Raw genomic sequence first — 22,002 nt, forward strand, 5'->3', positions numbered from 1 at the left:
GAAGTAAAGCCGGTTCATTATAGTTTAGATGTTCAACTTGCTAAAATTCTCATAAAACCTCTTGAAAAGTTGAGGTTCGAGAGGCTAAGACATGATATTGGAGTTCGCAGCATTATAGCCTAAGAAGATTATTGCGAAGTGGCCATTCCTACAATGACGAACTTAACTTGCAGAGCCACGAGCTCACTTGAAGCTGCAAGCTCATATAAGTCTGAGCTCTACACTTGCGAGCTCATTCAAAAGATATGAGCTCAACCAAAGACACGAGCTCATCAAAGATGTGAACTCAACCCAAGTTGCGAGCACATCAAAGTGTGAGCTGTTAAGTTTCTTAGTGAACCCCAAGTTGAAGTGCAAGTGGGGTTTATATATGCTGATATCGATGTTTTGTTTAGCCTGCTTGTTTGAAATTACTTGTTAAAGCAAGCAAAGTTGATATTGATTTGATGTATGTTTTTAGTCACTAATTTACCTAATCAATGTGTACAAATTTTATTTTTGCATTTTCAATGTGATTTAGTGGGATTTATTGATTATTTTGCAAGCACTACACATATATATTGTAATAGGTGTGGAATGAGGATGATGATAACAATTTGATAGCAGGTCAAATCTGCTAAGTATTTCCTTTGCTTTTCTCTCTATTTTTTATTGTTCTGTTCCCTCAACTCACAAAACACCAACAGAAACTGCAACTTCAAATTGCTCATCAGGCTTGATCGAAATACAAACAAAATAAGATATAAGCTCAGGCAACCAAATGAAGGACAATTCCAAACCAGCCTTACATTATTACAATTCCAAACAAGACTAATGCCCGTGCCCACATCATCATGCATCTCATTTTGATATCCCTCTATGTTAGAGATGTAATATATTGCAAGTAAAACAGGTTTCTTTTTTTATTATTAATTGAGGATAGGGAATGAGACGGCTAAAAATTAAATTTTATAACAATAACAAATACAAATGTATTTCTTTTCCTTCATCCGAGTTTTGTACAATCACTTCCCCATAAGAAGACTTCTTCCCTCATTCTCTTTCCAGTTTTCATTTTCCTTAATAAAGCTAAATTACTCAGATCAAAATTTAAGCTACCCTGAACCTAACAAATTAGTTAGAAATGTGGAACAAGTAGGTAGATGGAGACAAAAAGATAACATAACAAGCAGGTAATCTCATTTTCTCTTAACTTTCTTGGAGGACTTGGCTTTGACGCCTAGATATCTCTCTATATCCTCATCATCATCATCTCCGCCCCTCCTCTTTTTTGTGCCTCCAATTTCTTTAAGTTTCTGCAGTGTTGGAAAAAAAGAAAATTGTCAACCAAGAAAGAGTTCACAAAAATGCTCTGAAATTTCAAATAAACAGCAAAATGAAAATACTATAGAACAAGAAATACAAGCGATTAGATGAATCCATTACAAGGAAGACATTCTACATGCAATTTAAGCAACTCTTCGGGATGAAATAAAATTAAGTATGGAACATTATCAAACATGGAATATAATATAAATCACATTTTACTTTCAAATCAAATATGAAAATATAGACAGCTAAAAGAAACTTGGGTTACCATCTGTGATAGCCTCTTGGCTTCTGTGACACTTTCTAAGTATTGCAAGACTTCCTCTTCTTGAGCAGGATACTCGGGTAACTTTTTGCCTGGAATAGAGAGAAAAAAACAAAAAGGTTACTCTGTTGGACAAGCTACTCATCAACTAACATCCTAGCAATAAGTTTAGCAACTGTGGCATACCAATAAGCTTTTCTATCTGAAGATACCACTCCAGCTCATACTGGTTGACTAGTGAGATAGCAACACCAGATCTTCCAGCACGAGCTGTTCTACCCACACGATGGATGTAATCCTGTACCCACAAAAAATGAGCCAAAAAAGGCAGCAAAGAATACCACAATTGTTGTGCACTTTATCCTTTTAAAACCCAGATCATTTGTAGGATAACAGAATGCATGCTTTTTCAAGGTCTAGAATATGCAAAAACTGACCTTAGAGTTTGTAGGGATATCATAATTAATAACCATATCGACAGATGGAATGTCAAGTCCTCTACTAGCAACGTCAGTGCAGACAAGAACATTACACTCCCCAGACTTGAACTTATTCAAGGCTCCTAGCCTCTTTGCCTGTAAATACAATATGTTGGCAAAGTCCACAAGTTATGATTAAAAAAACAAAACTGTTATTTTTTTTTTTTGGGTGGGGGGGTTGTGGGTGGGGTGGGTTGCAATCTGCAATTGTAGAGCAAAAGCATAAATTATGAACTAGTATATCATTGAAATAAAAAGATACCTGAGTCATTTGACCGCTAATGGGAATGGCCCTTATATTAAGATTCCGAAGAATAAAAGCCAAAAGGCGAGTTGCATCACAAGTTCGAGTGAAAACCATAGATGTACATCCAGACATCTCAGTCAAAATATAAACAAGATAGCAATCCTACAAGCAAAGCAAAAATATATATATAAAAATAAATGCATTTAGATTTCTAGGAACAAAAAAGCAACAATGTAGAGATCTTTTGTGCTTCATCCATTTATAGAACTAACAGAAAAGAATTATCACGAATAGATTACTATCTAGTTCCAACTACAAAAAGAATAAATTCATTATTCAACCTCAAAGCATGTGGAACGGAACACTCATAACTACTAGCACTATTTGAGACTTCATCCTTTCAAGTCTGCCAAAGATTCTCAGGCCGAGCTTATATGATGACCTATGTTTGCTCAAACTGGGGTCTGGTGCTAATATTAATATTTAACATGTCAGTTTCCAGGAACTGATGACAGCTGAATACAGCTATCAAGAGTCCAAAAAGGAAAAGGATGTGAAATTTAGTTCAAGCTATGGCACTAAGATGTAAAAGTTTTAAGATACGAGAATTGAATCACACAAATCATGGGTCCTTTAGCTGCAGGATAAGTTTAGAAGGTTCCAGAAAGATTTCTTGCACACCACTCTGGGGTGACAAGGTGTGCTAGACCTATGACACATTCACTACCAACTCAAGTTATTATATATTATTTTCATATTACTTAAACAAACTCAACGAAATTTATGACTAAAATCAAGTGCATCTAGTATAACATGGACTAAAAAGTTCACTCAATCTTTTTCAGTAAGTTTATCTCTCTCAAAGATAGAATTTCAGCACAAAACCATTATAGTTCTTATCTTTGAAGAAGAATTTTAATCTAAGAAGATTAAGCAACCTTGTACTTCGCAGGTATAAACCGGTATTGCTGCTTCAATGTGTCAACAGTAGAATATTTTGAGGCAGCTTCAATCTAAAAAGGAAAAGAACAAACTGAAAGTCTTGAGAAAATTAAAATTAGATAGGGAGATCGCAGAAAATTTTTGCTTGAATAGCATTACCAACCTTCACAGGATTTCTCAGACATGCCCTTTGCAGCTTCTTCACCTATAAAATCAACATTGTAGTATAAAATCAACATTGTAGTCAAACTTCCATTAATAAATAAAGAATATCCATAATGTAAAGATCAGATCAAATTGTGAAAATACTGTTCCCTAATGGCAGACTAAATAAGGCAACACGAGGAGAGAAAAACAAAAACATCCATAGCCACATGGTATAATATATTAGATAATTTTTAGGTCCTAATAAGAAATCATATGCATACAAGTACTGCAGCAGTAAAGAGCAGCCAATGCACTAATTCCTTCCTTTTGCAAAGGTATTAACTAACAATAACCGAGATCAAACTAAGCCATTGATTACAAGATTCAGCTACAGAGATCTTAAAATTCTCTTTTTTTGTAGTTTTAATCCACTTCCAATGTGAAACAGAAAATAGCATATGGACATGTTTCTTACAGAATACATAAAATATTTGTTTCCCAGTTATACCTTTTCTGGTCATGGTCACAGAAAACAAACATGTGCCTACCACGAGGAACAACGTTCAAGATAGTATATGGACATATTTCTTATATAATATGTAAAATGTTTGTTTTCCCCCACATACCTTTTTGGTCATGGTTGCTGAAAACAAATACGTGTGCCTATCCCGAGGAATAACATTCAAAATATCGTCAAGTGCTTTCTCAAAATCCTCATTCAGCAACCTATCTGCCTCGTCTAGGACCTATCAAATACATGCAGATATTATTTCAACAATATATACATAACAATCGGTCAACAAGAAATGCAAGTTACAAGGTAGGTGGTTTAATACTCATTCACTCCAATTATATCAAGCAACAACTCTAACATGGATGTCAAGAGACATTGGCATTCATATCATGAAGGCAAAATTTAACAAGTAAAATTTGGCAGTTCAACAATGGAAAATTTATTTAACAGAACGAGCAAGACACATAATACAATAGATTTATTTAAGCTAAAAGACAAAAGACAAAGGGATGCCTCAAGAAAAAGGGTGGAAAAAGAATAACAAAACTTTCATAAAATAAGAATGAGTCATTTTAAAAACAAAATCCTCTTTCAAACTAAAATGTGACCATGAATATTAAATAAAAAAGGCAGAGATAGAAGAATTTCTTACCAAATATTTTAGCATACGAAGAGAAAAACCTTTAGTATTGGTTAGGTGATCCACAAGGCGTCCAGGTGTTCCAACCTACAGTGCAAATTTCAATCATTTATAAAAAAGAGATTCAGATGTATTCTGTGTTCTTAGATACCTATTTCCACATCAATTGTCTGTGTGTGTCCTAAAAATTGATAGCAACTTAAAAACCAGCTGCATACTGACACTTTTCTCTTAATGTTTTACCTTTAAGGAAGGTTACTATCATTAAAAAATATCTTATTATCTCTAAACAGGTTCTTTCCATCAAAGTAAACACCAAGACACATGTGGTCTAAATAAATTCAGAGAAATACCAAAACCTAAGGTACATAGCCCTTGCCCTAATTCTTTAGAAGTGTATCATAAAGAAACTAGGCATCCTTGCTAACCTAGATGACATCAGTATCATACAAGGGAAATTCATTCATATAGTGCAGTCAACCAATATATCACGATTAAAGAAGAGGACTATGATGGCCATAGATCAAGCATAAGTATACTAGATACAATGTAGTGTAATCTCTGTTACTGCATCTTAGAAAATAAACAACTTAGAGAAGGCATCAACAACTCAACACTCATATATTGCAATCAATTTATCTAACTGTTATCTGCTGCTTTCTAATAGCAATCAAGTTTTATACACAGGTCAACCAACCTAGATCCTTTACCCAAAAGTTACTTAAAAGTTCTAGATAATATGTCAGGGGAAGAACAAATGAACTTACAATAATGTGTGGCCGCTTCCCAAGGGCAATTTGTTGTTGCATTATGTCCACCCCTCCAACAAGCTTTCAAAATTAAGAACCACAATTCAAGCAATCCAAATAAGTTCATTTATGATGAGAAAAAATTAAGACAAAATTTTTGAAGCCAGCAAACAACCGCCATACTTTAGAATGTAAAGCATAAACTAAAAACCAGTCCAATGAAATCTCAATCCTATTAGACAGCAAATAAAAATCATTTAAAAGTAACCATCTTGTTAACAATCGGATATAGTTTAACGGGAAACCTACCACAGCACATTTTAAACTAATCCCAGATCCTAAAGCTTCAAACTGTTCAGCAATTTGGATTGCAAGCTCCCTGCAACAAAATAATAATAATGATTAAACCAAACAATATTCAACAAGACAAAAATACTTTTAAGAACGATATTAAGTAACTTGTTTAATATCAGACCGTGTTGGGGAAAGCACCAAAGCAAAAAACACAGGCGCGGATTTATATCCTTGTTTCGAATGGCTTTCCAAAAGCGCATGAAGTATGGGAAGAGCAAACGCCCCCGTTTTACCGGAACCCGTTTGGGCAAGCCCAATCAAATCCTTCCCTTCAATACGAAAATACACACGAATTCTATTTAGAAAAAGAACAAAAAGAATTTAATCAAACAAAAAAATTAAAAGAAAAGGCGGCGAAACCTTCGAGAGCATGTGGAATGGCTTCTACTTGGATTTTGGTAGGATTTTTCCAACCTAAACTGTCGCAGGCTTCCACTAATTCCTCGCATAAACCTAAATCTTTGAACGACTTCATCTCTTCCTTCTCTTCCTCAGCCATGTTTGTTTCAAACAGCAGTGCTGTAATTTAAAAAAAATCTTCTCAATAAAGAAAACAGAGAGGGAGAGGGAGTATGAATATGACAAAGTAAGAAGCAGTAGGCTAGAAAGCACAACAAAATCAAATAAAAGCCGACAACGATGCTTACTGCGGAGGCAGAGCGAGCAACATAAGTTTAGGGTTTCAGAAAAATTAAAATAGGAGTAAATATGCCAGAGCTCCCTGTATTTTAACAAAATTTAAAATTTAAAATTTAAAATTTAATCCTATACTTTTAAGTTACATGTCCATGTTAAAATTAAAAAACTATTATTTTATACTTGATTATTTTCTATAACTTAACTTTAATTAAATTACTTTAAAGATTTAAAATTTTTAATACATAAATAAACATATTTTTATCTTTTATAATTTTCAAATTAATTTTTAAATTTAATCATCTTTTATTTTTAAGTAACTAATTTTTTTATAGTTTCTAGGCAACCAATTTTTTAAGCTTAATATATTTAAGAATATTATAAGCTTAAATTTAGAGCACCAAGTTTTTAATCGTCTTTAATTTGATATTTTAGTATTTGTACTTTTTATGTAATAAACATATTTTTATGTAATCATTATCCAAGGCACCAACTAGAGGTGCTCATGGGTTGGGCCAGGCCAGGTTCGGGCTGAGCCCATAAAAATATTTCGGCCCGACCCGAAATATGGGCTTAAGATTTTGCCCAGGCACGGCCCGGGAAAAAAATCATAAGCCCAAGCTCGACCCGGCCCGGCCCATTTTTATTTTAAAAATTTTAAAAATTAAAAAAAAATATTTTAAAATATTTTAAAATTAAAAAAATTAAAAAAGTATGTAAAAAATATTTAAAAATTAAAAAAAAATAAATATATTTATTATATCAGGCCGGGCCGGGCCCAGGTCAAAAAATAGTGCCTGAGGCCCAGCCCGTTTTTTAAACGGGCCTCGTTTTTTTACCCAAGCCCATATTTCAAGCCTATATTTTTACCCAAACCCTCCCATATTTCGGGCGAACCGTCGGGCCGAGCCGGGCCGCCCGGCCCATGAGCACCTCTAGCACCAACCGTGGCTCGTTGTTATCATGTCTTGCTCGTTGTAACAGTGGCCAATGTCCATAGCGATCTTGGGTTATGGTGCATGCGTCTAATTCGTTGCTAACTCATGAATATTAACATTAACATCGATAAATTTACCTCAATGCCATGAGATAAGCAGATTATCTTCTTTTTATCAGCTAGATTTCCAACCAAAGAAGAATTTCCTATAAAGAAGACGTATTTAACGGAGATGGTATTGATAGAATTATTTTGGTTCAACACCATGTAAAAGGAGAGAAAAAAAGGTACTAAGACTTGTTTTTGCCTAGAGTGCAAGCTAAAAACAGGGTCTAACCATTTACTTCTACACTCATCTAAGGGGAAGAACATTCCTTTCTGCTACAACTTTTGATATTCCAAACATCTCTTGGATAGTCTTCTTAAAGCAAAAGTTTTGTGTTCATCCGTCGATGCGTTAATGAACCCATCAATGTCATCCTTCAAGTCTTCGAGGAAAGTGGCTTTCCTAGATGAAGAAGCCACTACATGGGCTGGAACAGAACAGCAGCTGATGCTTGTTTCTCAGCTTCACCCTTCTGTGTATCTTGTAGTCTAGGAACATAACACCAATCACTAAGCATCCATCCAATAAAAAAAAATGTTTTAAAGTACAAGCGAAGAAGAAAGAAAGTCTTCACAACTCATGATTTGACAATTTTTCAAACAATTCATAAAGCACCATATAAAAAGTGACCCACAGAAAATCAGAAATTGTTCCAACCGTCCATGAACATACAAAGAGAGGATGACAGAATCACATGAAGTAAAGCTTAGTCATTGTGTTCAATCATGGACTATTTTCATACTACGAACAAAAATTATTTCCTACCAGATGCCAACCCTAAATCTCATATCCTACACTAAAACCCATTCATCTAAATTTTGATTTCTAAAAAACACTAAATTCACCTAAAAACCTACCATAGAAAACAAAGTCCACCAGAACGCTAAGCATATGGATCCCGCAAGCCTTCTAACTCTTTTTTCTCATTACGTTCATGTTTCTAAAAGAATACAAATGATAAAAATCTAAAAGTCATCTGTTTCTCCTAAAGCAGAAAATTTTACAGTTACCAAAAAAATCTGAAGACAAGGAATTAAAATCAGTTAAAAAATCAACATCAAGTAAACCAAATCAAGTTTCTGCTATGAGAAAAAGATTACGGGAACCTTGAGAGAGCTGATAAAAAAAATATATGATCGTTTATGATTGGTTGGGAGAAGTAGGTAGACGAAAAGAGCACAAGATTCAGAACGATGATGCAATGGTGAAGAGAGGGCAATAAGAAGGAAAAAAGAAAGAAGCAGAGAGATAGCTGGTGGTATGAAATTAATATTTGAATACTTTAAGCTTATAATGTTCTTAAATATGGTGCTCTAAATTTAAATCATGATAGCATGGCTGATCGATTATTAGCTCATGGAGGTTGGTACCATTGCTATTACAACTTGAAGGTAGTAAAGTTTGAACACATTTAAAAGGCATAATATCCTTCAATTTAATTAGTTTGGGAGGTGTATGAATAGTTTAGGAAATATATGAGAAAATTACTATTTGAATTAATAATAGTTAACTGGTAGCTTAGCTGGTATTATTGTTATTACTTCAACTTAAAGCTTGTTGGCTCAAACCGAAGATTTATTTAGATTTTTACAAAATATATCAAATCTCACTGTTTAATGTATATTATTTTTTATATATATATAAGAGGTAAAAATAATTAAAAATATTTGTTAGTATTTTATTTGCAGTGAAATGATTTTCTCATAAATTCATTTTTCAAAATAATAAAAGAAATTCTAGTCTTCAACGAAGTCTAGAATAATTCTTGTTTGGACCCGAAGAAACATAAGAGAGAAACTCTTCTGTCAGCCAGGTCTCGGAATACATGCTTTTAAGGAAATGAAATAAAAAACATCAAGCTTCTTTTTAAAAACATCAAGCTTCACTTTCATGCAAAAAGTCGAAAACAAGTAGGCAAGCAATTGATTCACAGGTGCAATGACTGAGTAGTCTGTTGGTAGAGCGTCTACCACTGGTGCATGCAAAATGGTCTACAGCCATACTACGCATTTGAGTATTCATAATATTTGTGTTATTCAGATTCTCAAGAATGAAATATGATCCTAAGTCCAGATGTTCATCAGAATCCTTAATTTACCAAAAAACAAAACAAAAAATCTGGGCAGTAATATGACTTAGAACTAAAATTTGATATACACAAAGGTTTAATTCTGTAATGCTGTACTCACTAAGATGATCACCTTTCTGATGTTTGCCTTTTGTGCTTCTGATTTGACTTCTTATCTGAGTCAACCAAAGGGCATCAATGTGATATATCTATTTTGCAAAACGCAGGAGAGAAGCAATTCAGACCAACTGCAATTCTCAAGCAGTTAGAAAAGAACATTGCTAAAGTTTACCAAATATTCAATGCATATCCTCCAATTATTGGTGCATGATAAAGTAAATAAGGCATTCAACAAACAGAATATACTGAGTCATGGACCAAATGCAATGCAAAGCCAGGTTGGATAATCATAACAGTTCTCCCACAAAATAATTCTATCATAAACATTTAACCATACAATTCACAGGAATAAATCAACAAAATAATCCTTCATATGGAAGAGAATGTGCTGCTGTGAGTGTCTCACCATAGACTTACATTTGAATTCCTAAACCAACAAATATTTAAAATTGATAAATAGCTTATTTATATTTTAGTTTCAACTGATCAATTCATAATCTCAACTGATAACTGGAAATAATCATATATTCTCCATTTTTCAAATAGAGAAAGAATCTGAGTGTACTCAAACCCCAAAGTCACCAATACCAATTAATACGTAGTACAGTTAAATTAATACATCAACATTTCCGGAAGCCAAGATTCAATGAAACAAATTTGTGAGGGAACTTATTGTAGTATATGTGTGTATAACTATCTAAACTGAATAGAATCTTCTATAAATACTAAAAAGGAAGTAACTACCAGGCAGATGCTCCCCCCTCCCCACCTTTGAATTTGAAATTGCAGTCAGTGCCGCATAAGATCCAAAAAATAATTTATTACTTTCAGCCTACTCACTATTCTAATTTTTATATATATATATAACCTGCAGAGAAAAAATATTTTGAGGACGAGATGCTTTTCAAATGCATAATTGGATTGACTACAATTCTCAAATAATTAATCAAACAATGGCCAAAATGAATTCATCATAATTCAATTTGTAATAGCTTCACCCACAGGATTGCAAGTATTCTAATCCCTCAATTATTTGTAGCATATTCCTATACTGATCTCCCATGACAGACTTAATATTGAAGTCAAGATCTTTTCTTGTTTTTCGGGGGGTAAAATTTATGAACAATGTACTTCTTTAATTTCAATAATTCTACAATGCTCTCTTAACTGGTGTCTTCCTTCCAACACGCATGTGTTCTCCAACTTTAAACAGAGTAATGAACCAAATGAATTACATAAACACCTTCCTAGACCAGTTCTCTTCTGACTGTACCTACTAAATGCGAGAGTGTGTGCATGCACTTGCCTACAAGTGCAGATACATATATCATTTATGTACATGATGATCTAAATCATGTAGGGTGAGATAGTGATCATGCATAGAAAGAGTAGCTTAACACCCTAACCATCAACCTCTCTTTTCTTTGGCTTCAAAATCCCACCTTTACAAAATGGCAATGTACTTAAAACTACATGATATATTAGGAAACCACAATCACTTGAATCTCATAAAATGACCAACAGAAGCTTACAATTCAATATTGAAAATTTATTGTTCTTTTATTAATAATATCCTTTCAACCAAGTAACAAAAAAAAAAAAAAAATTTCAACATCAAGAAATAGAAACTCATTAAACAAGAAAGCATGAAGAAGCTTCACATCAAGATCTCATTGCACTGAATAATTGAGATTTTATCAGTACCTTCAAGTTGGATAGATTAGGTTGCTAGGCTTTCGGTTGTCCAAAATCAATGACAGATCTATACCTATATCCTATACACCAACAGCGCCTTACTTGCTATTCCTGTCGTAAGATCCTGCTTCAGCTCACAAATATCCATTTTCACCAGTAGTCACAACAAGAACATTGGCCACCACTAAAATGGTGGAACCGGTATGGATCCCTTAAAATAATTTTTCTCCTTATTATTCCACTGACAAACTTGTAAACAGAATGGCAATCACCACAAACACGAAGGTTCTTGAAAACTTTAATAGTTGAACCATTTGGAGTATTAATTAATCCAAATGAAAGGGCAAGTCTCTCACTGTGGTTCCAAAGATTATGCTCCTTTTGTTCTTCATCCGTATCTTGCAAAGCAAAGCTAGTGTCAGGAACATAACCTGCTTCTTTAATCAACTTTCTAAGCTCTCCCAACTTTGCATATATTTCACTGGTCTGAGGATGCGTTTGGTCCCCCATTCCAAACAAAACCACCTGGTCCCTCAACTTCACCCAACTGCACGCAGGTTTCTTCTTTATGTTATATGACCCCATTTGTCTCCTTACATCCTCTACGGCACCCCATTTTCCAGTAGTTGCACAAATATTAGAATATAGAACATAAGCTGATTCATCTGATGGATCTAATTTAAAAAGATGTTCTGCAGCTTTCTTCCCAAGTTCCAAATTGCCATGGATTTTACATGAAGCCAACAAGGTTCGCCAGACAAGGGCATCGGGTGGGACAGGCATTTCATTGATAAAAGTTTCAGCCTCAATAAGCCTTCCTGATCGTCCAAGAAGATCAATTATACATACACAATGCTTTATTCCTGGTGGGACATTAAACTCTTTGCTCATTGCAGCATAATACGTAAGACCTTCCTCCACCAGGCCCCGGTGACTGCAAGCAGAAAGAAGAGAGACAAAGGTAACATGGTCAGGCTTCAGCCCCATTTCTAGCATTTCATTGAAAGTTTCTCTCGCCTTCTGGAAATAGCCATGTCTGGCAAAAGCTGATATCAGTATGTTCCATGATAATCGTGATCTATTGAGTGGTTGGGGAAGTATTCTTAGCATGTCATCCATTTCTGCACATTTTCCGTACATATCCATTGCAGCATTCGTAACAAAAGGATCCAAGTCCAGTCCATGTTTGACTGCCAAACAGTGGAGTTGTTGGCCCTCCTCCAAAACAGCCAACTTAGCTGCAGCAGCAAGACCTTCAGAGAAGCTAAATTGATCTAAATCTATACCAGCATTTTTCATCTTTACAATACATTTTAGGACCTCTTCCTCAAGACCATGATGAGCATTTGCAGCAATAATTGCATTCCATGAGATTGTGTTCTTATTGAGCAATCCATCAAAGATGCATTCGCTTGATTGGAGATCACCACACTTGGCATACATTGTGATAAGAGAATTCTGCACATAACTATTTGATTCAAATCCTGTTAAGACAATATGTGCATGAATGGGCAACCCATGTTTCAATAAGTCATCAGGGGTCAAGCAAGCACCCAGAACATTTGACAATGTAATGTAGTCTGCTTTTATTCCTTCTTCTCTCATCAACTGAAAGGCTTTTACTGCTTCATCAGGTTCTTCATTCTCTGCAAGGCCACCAATAAGAGCATTCCAAGTTACTTGATTTCGCTTTGGCATCATCTGGAAAACCTTTTTTGCTTCAACCATTGGACCAGACTTTGCATACATTGTAATAGATGCATTTCCAACAGCCAAGTTCTCATGCAGACCTGAAAGAATTACAAGAGCATGCACAATCTTTCCTTCAGCAATACACTCAGAGTTTGAGCAAGCTGCCAATGCACTCATAAAAGTCACATAGTTAATAGCTTTTTTCATTTGAAGCATTTCGTTCAATAATTTTAAGACATCCAGGCTCCTCCCACCTCTAACATAGCAGGTCATCATGGAATTCCAAGAAATTAAATCCCTCTCTGGCATTTCTTTAAAGACAAATTCTGCATCATCCAACCTTCCACCCTCAGAATACATACCTAAAAGTGAATTGCATGTACAAACATTTGAATCCAGTCCCAACTTAATGACTAGACTGTGAATTCCTTTTCCCCATTTTAAATTATCCACAGAGCTGCAGACCGAAAGCAGAGTTGCAAGAGTAGTAGAATTTATTTTCTTATGAACATGACGCATAAAATGAAAGAACCTCATTGATTCTCCAAAAAGTCCATTCTGAACATGTGCAGAAATTATTGAGTTCCAAGAGATTGTGTCACGTTCATCCATGTGACTAAAAACATAATAGGCCTCTTTTAGACTCCCTAAACTACCAAGCATATTTATAAGAGAGTTAGCAACAGATACTTTAGTTTCAAAACCAGATTTTACAACATGAGCAAGAACTTTAAGACCCAATAATTCATCTTCAAGCGAAGAACAAGCAGCTATCACAGTCGCAAATGTGTTCTCATTACAACTAATCTCCTCTTTCCTCATTTCCTGATATAAATACATAACATTCTCGAAATCTCCATTATCTAAATATCCAAACATCAATGAAGTCCAAGAAACTACATTCCTCTCAGGCATCTCCTCAAAGATCCTTTGAGCATCAAAAACTCTCTTGTAAGCTCCATAAAAATGCAATAAACAGCTTCCCACAAACACATCATATAACAAACCAACTTTAATAGCAAAACCATGAACTTGAATTCCTTCACCGAACATACAACCCGACCTATCACAAGCAGCTATCAAGCTCGAAACAAGAAACCCAGAAGGCCTAACACTAAAATTCTGCGTTTCACGAAACAAAAGCATTACGTCCCCATATAAACCAAAGCGAACAAGCCCCGACATCATAGTGTTCCAAGAAGCAGCATTTCTAACAGACAATTGATCGAACAGGTAACGAGCGCAATCAACAAGAGCAAACCTTGAGTACATGTAAATCAAAGTATTTGTCAGAAATAAGCTTAAAGGGATTAAGCCCTTGATGCAAAGTGCATGTAAGGCTTTGCCAGTGGTTTCATGGGTGATTTGAGAGAAACCCTTTCGGTAGAAACAAGAGATATCGGGGTTAGGGTGGTTTGAGAGGGAAATGGTGGAATAGTTTCCCGGTTTTTCGTCGTCGTCTTCTTTTTCTGGGCATCGAATAGAGGAGATAGAATGAAATTGGTTCAGGGTTCGGGAAGGAGGGTTATGTAAAGCAGTGTGGAGTAATGGGAGTTTGGATTTGAGAAGGTTTCTGCGGTAAATAGCCAGCTCTGGTTATTGGTATTCGTTATGGAACAAAAGCGGAGAAACAAAGGTCAAGTTCGCTGGATTGGACTTGGAGGCTAAAGGCTTTGAACTTCAGTTTATTAATACATTTGACTAAATGGGAATATTATTATAGTAAGTATTTAGGAATGTAATATTGATTTAATTTCATTGAAGTTGAGCTCAGTCCAATCCAAGAACTGGGTTTGAAATTGCAGCAAGTCAATTTGAACATCGCCCAAGTATATTTTAGAGCAAAGCCCGAAGATTGATAAAAGAGCTAAGCAATGTGGCTTAAAATAATTTCTTTGCCATACTCAGTTTCCATGGAAGAACAATGAGCAAAACAACAAATATATTTCAATTGCTGCAAATGCACACCGCAAGTTACAACATTTATCCCATACTAATACTGCAAATCAGTACATATAAAAGGAGTGCAAACAAGAAAAAAGAAAGTAGGGATCAAGCTGCAGAAGGTTCTCTCTCCCTTCCTACAGTTTGATTTTCCAGTTATGTGCAGTCCGTGGTCCACTTGCAATGCCTTCATAGTATTGAGATCCGAGTTTCTGGTTATTCCAGTCTTTAACAAAGTCTGCAAATAAATCCCGAGCAGACTCGGATGAAAGATCAGAGAAAAACACACGTTTCTCTTCTTTCAGCCATGTAGCAAACTCATTATTCTTTGAAAAATAGTCATCATTGGATAGCTCTTGGAACCCATGTTTCTGCAGGAATAGAGATAAGAACATCAGAAAATTATAAATTTCATGGAAAACCTCATTTTAAATGTTATTCCCACACAACTACCACCAACTTCGTAGGCAGGCAAATGATATATAAGCAAAAGTGTGTCCGGTTGTCATTCTAAGATTTCGGACAGTTGAACTTAACACTGTATGGTTTCATATTTAATAGCCTTTCCCCATGCATTCAATTTATAAGAGTGGAAAAGTTAGATGAAAATCTTAACCACAAGTTGATAATTTATTGCTTTTTGTGAATAATTAAAGGTATGTGTTGGATAATTATACCATTCTTGTACAACAAGTTAAACTATATAAACACTTAAGACCAATGTAACGAAGATGCAAAGTGTGTTAAATGAAACATAACAAAGCAAAATACAGACTGCATTACAGAGCTATCTCAATAAATAAAATACTGTAGACAGGACTGCAATTCATCTCTGCCTCCCTTAGGAAAATATGCTTTTCTATTTACTGGGGAAAGTATGAACTTAAAACATACATGACAAAACAGTAGTAATAAGACATCTAGTGTCTGAGCTGATTTTGAAGTATCCACCATTCCAACACAAAAGAAGGTATACGTATTAAGTCATATAGCAGCCCAACCTGAATTCCTTCTACTTACAGTTCCTAGAAACTGTGTTTTTAGTATTCCTCAAGAGCGGTTCATCAGAGTTCTCAATGCTTTAAAAGAGAATTATGGCCCTTGTTTCGGAAAACCGAACAAAAGAAGGGCCCCCTCCCCCAAATTAACTATGAACTATTACACCAATATGGCCAAATTATACAGATTGCATTCTGCTTCCAATTTCACATCATGTGCCTTAAGAAGTAACTTAATTCTTTGGTGCAACAATTAAAGGAAACTATGACTTACAATCTTATAAATATCAAGGTTGACTTCTACAAAGCAGAACAAGAGGACTCACCGAGTGGCGGTCACCTTTATGATGTTTACTTTTGTGCTTTTCCTTCGACTTTTTCTCTGAGTCAAGCAAATAAATCAACGTGTCATAACTAATTTGCAAAATGCAGAACACAAGCAATGCTGAAATTGAAGTTTTTAGTATGATCCCAAAAAATTGGTATTAAGAAATTCAACAAACAGAACATATCAGCCTTTAGATGTTAATAAAGAGATGTAGTTGGATATTCAATACAATTCTCAGACAATAAATTTATCAGAATTTTATAACTTAATATGCAACTATAATATTTATTCAAGTAAAACTCTCCTTCAAATTCAGTCACTGGAATAATATTACCATGGTGGTCTCTCATAGTCAACTTACACTTCAAGTCATGAATCTAACAAAAAATTAACATCTAGTTCACTAATCATATGTTATTCAACATTTAGCATGAGCATAGACCAAAAAGCATGTAAAGATCAGGTGAGAAGATCAACCTAAGCCATATAAAGTGTTAATATAGTTATTACATCAACGACTTCCAGAATGAAGTTTTAAGAAGCGATTTTGGTGACCGACTGTAGCGTGTACTTGCAAGTGTATCACTATTTCAATCGGATTAGAAATTTTTACAAATGCCACAGGATAACTACCACTCTCATTACAAATAGTCCCCATAAATCCTACGATCATAAAGGCATAAAATTGAACCAAACGACATATCAAATAAAAACAGCTGCTAGAGCTAATTAAAACAGACATATAAACATCTCCATTCACAATTGAATACATATTGTCCGTTCAACTTCCCCCTCCTAAGGAGGCCTTCACTGTTCTTAAAATTGTAAAATTTTAAGTTAACAAATGCATATAACCCAATTCTTCCAACTTTTGACTCCTAAACACAATGCCCAACAAAGATTCAATAAATTAAAAACAAAATAGAAAGGAGAAATAATATTTAACTTATAAACTTAAAATTAAAACCTTTATGAGAAGAGTGCTTGTGAGATTTCTTGTCTTTCCTTTTCTCTTTCTTATCATTCTTCTTCCTGCTTTTCCTCTCCTCTTCCTCTTCTTCGCCTCTCCTTTGCCTTTTATCCCTTCCTTCATCTGTATTTTTACAGCAAACCAAGTATTACCAGACTAAAAAGTTAAAAAAAAAAAAGAAAAATTTCATCAAGCTAATTTAATTTTGAATCAATCTTACTTGAAACTCTAAGCAGTTCCAATTAGGGTTCTAACGTTTTTGTCCAATTTTTTAAATCAAAAATAGAAAAAAATGAATTATTGTTGAGAATTAGAAAATTGAAGGCGACCTTCAGAACCAGAAGAACAATAATTTGATCGTTTCTTGCTTCTCTTTTCCTTCCTATCGCTTCCCATTTCTCTTCAGATTTTTTTCCCCTTCTTTCTTTCTGTTCTACACAAGCCAATAGAAAATTTAAAATTTTCATAATGACTAAAATACCCTTGTGCTATAATGGTATTTTCATAATAAATCTTTGTACCACCAAATCATACATCTCTCCTAATAGACTTTTGATTGGGATGTGCCAATCCTCAATTACTTCTCAACTCAATTGAAAATTATTAAAAATTTATTTTTATAAATCAATAAAAATCTACATATAAGAGATTTGAACCAAAAAAAAAATTAACATCTAACCATCAATTTTAACATTTTAATCAAAATTAATATATGTATAAACATTTTAATAAGTATTTGTCATTATTTGTCACATAGACCTTTTTTGCACATCATTTGAACTTGAGACCATGATGTTAGATTGCGCTAATTAAGGACTACGATTGTGTGATTGATTATAATCAAGAGAAGGCTAACAATGTTGTCAATGCTTTTAGTAGGAAGTATTTGATTGATTTGAGCGTTATGTTTGCACGTTTGGAGTTGGGTAATAATGATAGTATTTTAGCTAAACTCCAAGTGAAGCTGACTTGGATTGAGATGTTTCGAGATAAGCAATTGATTAATAAAAAGATGTTAGTGTTATACTTGATGTTGATAATGGCAATAAGAATGATCGCAAAGCAATAAGAAAGAAAAATAAGAACATATAGATTTTACATGGATAACCCTTATTGGGAAAAACCATGGGCAGAGGAGGATAAATTCACTAATGTTGAAAAATCAATAACACAAGAGGAGTTCTGACTACTCCTATTTTAAGGGTTAAAAAAACCATGTTATAATTAATGTCTAATAGAAGAAGTATAGTCCTATACGGATTCAATTTGTGCGGCATGGTTTGGCCTTTGGTTTTTCTCCCCTACAGATCCCCCTATTTCGTCTCTCTATTTTTTTTTTCTTTAACAAGTAACGAGATTCAGCTCACATAACTCTAACAGTTAGCAAGAAATAAACAGATTGAGCAAGATGGTCCAAGTGATATTGATATTGATATTGAAAAATGTTTGCATTTCCATGGTAGGATTTGTGTCTGAAAGATGAGGAGTTGAAGCATATGATTATCCGTGAAGCTCATAGTGGTTTCTTTCCGCTACATATGGTTGATAACAAGATGTGACAAGATTTTAGGAGTTTGTATTGGTAGCCCAGTATGAAGAAGGATGTTATTGAGTTTGTTGTCAAATGTTTGACTTGTTAACAAGTCGAAGCAAAACATCTGGTTTTAATCTAGTCTACTTAGTTGATTTATATTCTTAAATGGAAGTGGGAGCATGTTACTATGGATCTTGTTGTCAAATTGTCACTTTCTCTGAGGAAGAGAGATGTTATATGGGTAATCATGGATCGTTTGATGAAATATACTCATTTCTTGATATGTTGTTGATATTGTTACATTGCATGGTGTGCCTGTTTGATGATTTTTTATCTAGATCCTCGCTTTACTTCATGATTTTGAAAGAAGCTACATGAAACATTAGGGACACGATTGAATTTCACTACAGTTTTTTATCCTCAATTGGATGGCCAATGCGAGAGAGTTATTCAAGTGTTGAAGGACATGTTGTGAGCTTACTTTACGAATTTCAAGGATAGTTTGGAGAAGTATTTTTCATTTGTGGAGTTTGTGTGTAAAGACAGTTTCAAGTCGAGAATTTAGATGGCTTCTTATGAAGCTCTATATGGATGGTAAATGTTGTACGTCTTTGTGTTGGTTTGAGCTTGATGAGAAGATAATGAGATTTGATTAGAGAATTTGAAAAGGTGTGTTTGGTTCATTAGAGATTGAAGGTAGTGTTGGATAATAAAAGGTGTATGTAGAATTTAAGCAGAAGGATATCAAGTATTAAATGTGTGACAAAGTGTTTTTGAAGATTTCGTCATGAAAAGTGTTGTAATTCAGTTGTAAAGGGAAGTTGAGTTTGAGGTCTATTAGTCTATATGAAGTTTTGAAGAGAGTTAGTCCTTTTGCATACTCGATTGGCTTTACCACCGGAGTTAGACCGTATTCAAAATGTGTTGCTTGGGGAAAAATTAGGCCCATTATAGGTTGAGCTTAGGGTTCTGGGCGCAACCCAACCAATTGGGTTATTATTTAATATTAAATTTAATTAATATTTATCTTGAATTAATATTAAAGTGATTAAGTTTTAATCATAGTTGAACTCTCTAAACTCTACCTATATAAAGAGAGTATTAGATCATTATTTACACAAACTTGAATTTAAGAGAAAGTCATAGAGAGAAAATTATTTGAAGAAATTATTTCAAAAATTTCTAAAGATATTATTCTTATTTACAAATTGACCCAAAAATTTAGAAAAATTGTGAAATTACACCACTGGTAATTTTTGTGAAAAATTTCTAATTCGAAGCGAGCCAACACTCGACAGACGTAAGCTTGAAGATAGCGGAGAAGACTACTTGGTCGAAGTGTTCATCCTAGACGAATCAAAATGTACAATTTTGAGTAAGTGTTTATTACTTTAAATATCACAACCAAGTTCTTATTTTGGAATTTTTTTTAAAACTATGGTTTTTCCCTAAATTTATTTTCCATTGAGTTTTCCAAACTCAATTTTCCAACAAGGTTACGAGTTGACAATAAACACAAATGTGACCATCTTGTAGATACATCTATTAATACCACAAAATATCTAAATGGTCGACATGGTGGATGAACGGGCTGGCATATATCACCTTGAATACGTTCCAAAAATGTAAGAGATTCTATCCCAATCTTAGATGGTGATTCTCTCATAATAATTTTCCTTGAGAACAAGCAGCACATTAGAATTCCTTAAATTGAAGAAACTTTTGGTTTTTCAATAGATGACAATGTGAACTCTCAATTATTTTTCGTATTGTAGATGACCTAGGATGGCCTAACTAATTATGCCAAATAATAAATGCATTTGAATCTGTAAACTTCTGGTTTACTACAACATGTGTTTCAATTATACTAATCGTTGTATATTACAAGCCTAAAGATAAGACAGGTAAATTCTCAAAACACATTTCTTTCCATATATTAATGTTATAATTTTCAAATACTCGATATTTTTTTTTTCATTTTTAGTCTCAATATAATATCTATTTCTGTGGATGTCTTTGCAACTTAACAAATTTCTCTAAGACTTTGATGCAAATAGTGCATCATTTATAATAAACATTATCTCTTGGGGGTAATAATATTATAATTCTTCCAGCTTTTGATTAAATTTGCACTACTGGATATAGTGTTGACCTTTTCATTACTTTCAATTAAATGTGAAAAATATTTTATATCTTTTAGTATGTGTTGTAGCACTTTCTACAAGACATGTGTCTTAATTCTTGATACTTGGTTTCAACCAAAAGATCCATATTTTTTTTATTAAAACAAAGCATATCATAAGAGATAATATAACACACAAAAATTATAACAAAACATACTAAAGTCAAACAAACATGATCAATAAGATAATAAAATAAATATAAAATAAAATTATATAATATAATTTTTTTTATTTCTAGCCTTAAAGAAATCCTTTACATTAAGATAGGTCATATCAACAAAGTTTTTAAAGCCATCGTCCTTGTGAGCAAAATTAGTCTCTACATTATCATTTTGATAAGCCAAATTTGTTTCAATATTCTTTCTTTTGGTTTGGATGGAGGTTTGGTAAAGCTTTACAAGATGTTTAGGCATACAACAGGTATGCGACCAATGCCCATTCATACTACATCAATGGAGCAAATTTTCAGTTCCTTTCGAAGGATTGCTTGGACCATCATCTTTCTCTTTTATTTTTATTTTAGTGGTCATAATAATTGTTAGCACCTTGATAATGATGATTATAGCATTCTCGACGTCGTCTATGGTCACAGCCACAATCACAACTATAACCATGACCACAAATTTTTTTTATAATTATTGTGTATTGTTGCATTCACTTGTGGGAATGGAGTAGAACCAGTAGAACGACTTTCATGATTTTTCATTAATAGCTTGCTATTTTGCTTAGCCACCAAAATGCATGTGATTAACTCAGAGTATTTCTTAAAATCCTTTTCGCAGTATTGCTGCTGCAAGAGCACATTAGATGCATGAAAAGTTGATAAAATTTTCTCTAATAAGTCCTCATCAATTGTTTTCTCTCCACATTATTTTAATTGATAACATGTCTTAAGTATTGCATAATTATACTCACTCACTATTTTATAATATTGCAACCTCAAAGTGCATCCAATCATAACAAGCTTTTGGTAAAATTACTATTTTTTTATAGTCATATCTTTCTTTTAAACTATTCCACAATTCGAATGAATCTTTTTAAAGTAAAATATTTATGAATTATGGCCAATACCAGCTATATAAGCAGTGATTTCAAACCCAAAAGTTAATCGTATTGGCAACTTTATGTCAGACAGTTTGGTTTTAT

General features: G+C 33.9%; 3 protein-coding genes across 4 annotated transcripts; all 3 read right to left on the reverse strand.

Moving 5' to 3' along the window:
- Positions 1 to 926: 926 nt before the first annotated feature.
- On the reverse strand, positions 927 to 7,694 carry LOC107895131 (DEAD-box ATP-dependent RNA helicase 10). Of its 2 annotated transcripts, none has more exons than XM_041110272.1 (14): positions 7,556 to 7,694; positions 6,006 to 6,164; positions 5,767 to 5,914; positions 5,601 to 5,670; positions 5,310 to 5,372; positions 4,555 to 4,629; positions 4,015 to 4,134; positions 3,405 to 3,446; positions 3,238 to 3,312; positions 2,315 to 2,461; positions 2,011 to 2,148; positions 1,760 to 1,871; positions 1,577 to 1,665; positions 927 to 1,295 (listed from the first exon to the last, which is right to left on the reverse strand). In XM_041110272.1, exons 1-14 carry the CDS (start codon positions 7,572 to 7,574, stop codon positions 1,179 to 1,181), a joined length of 1,374 nt encoding a protein of 457 aa, XP_040966206.1. In that variant the 5' UTR covers positions 7,575 to 7,694; the 3' UTR covers positions 927 to 1,178. The 2 variants fall into 2 exon arrangements, with proteins under 2 accessions (XP_040966206.1, XP_040966207.1); XM_041110273.1 differs by lacking the exon at positions 7,556 to 7,694 and adding an exon at positions 6,293 to 6,383.
- Positions 7,695 to 11,357: 3,663 nt separating this feature from the next.
- Positions 11,358 to 14,171, reverse strand: LOC107895129 (pentatricopeptide repeat-containing protein At3g24000, mitochondrial). Its single transcript, XM_041110271.1, has one exon. The coding sequence runs from the start codon at positions 14,169 to 14,171 to the stop codon at positions 11,358 to 11,360; it is 2,814 nt and encodes a 937-aa protein (XP_040966205.1).
- A 653-nt stretch (positions 14,172 to 14,824) lies between these two features.
- On the reverse strand, positions 14,825 to 17,618 carry LOC107895132 (style cell-cycle inhibitor 1-A). The gene is made up of 4 exons (XM_016820365.2): positions 17,469 to 17,618; positions 17,137 to 17,262; positions 16,168 to 16,223; positions 14,825 to 15,214 (listed from the first exon to the last, which is right to left on the reverse strand). The coding sequence occupies exons 1-4, from the start codon at positions 17,533 to 17,535 to the stop codon at positions 14,981 to 14,983; spliced, it is 483 nt and encodes a 160-aa protein (XP_016675854.2). The 5' UTR covers positions 17,536 to 17,618; the 3' UTR covers positions 14,825 to 14,980.
- Between the last annotated feature and the right edge of the window lie 4,384 nt (positions 17,619 to 22,002).

Source organism: Gossypium hirsutum, chromosome D13 (assembly GCF_007990345.1).
Source record: "Gossypium hirsutum isolate 1008001.06 chromosome D13, Gossypium_hirsutum_v2.1, whole genome shotgun sequence".
Taxonomy (NCBI): domain Eukaryota; kingdom Viridiplantae; phylum Streptophyta; class Magnoliopsida; order Malvales; family Malvaceae; genus Gossypium; species Gossypium hirsutum.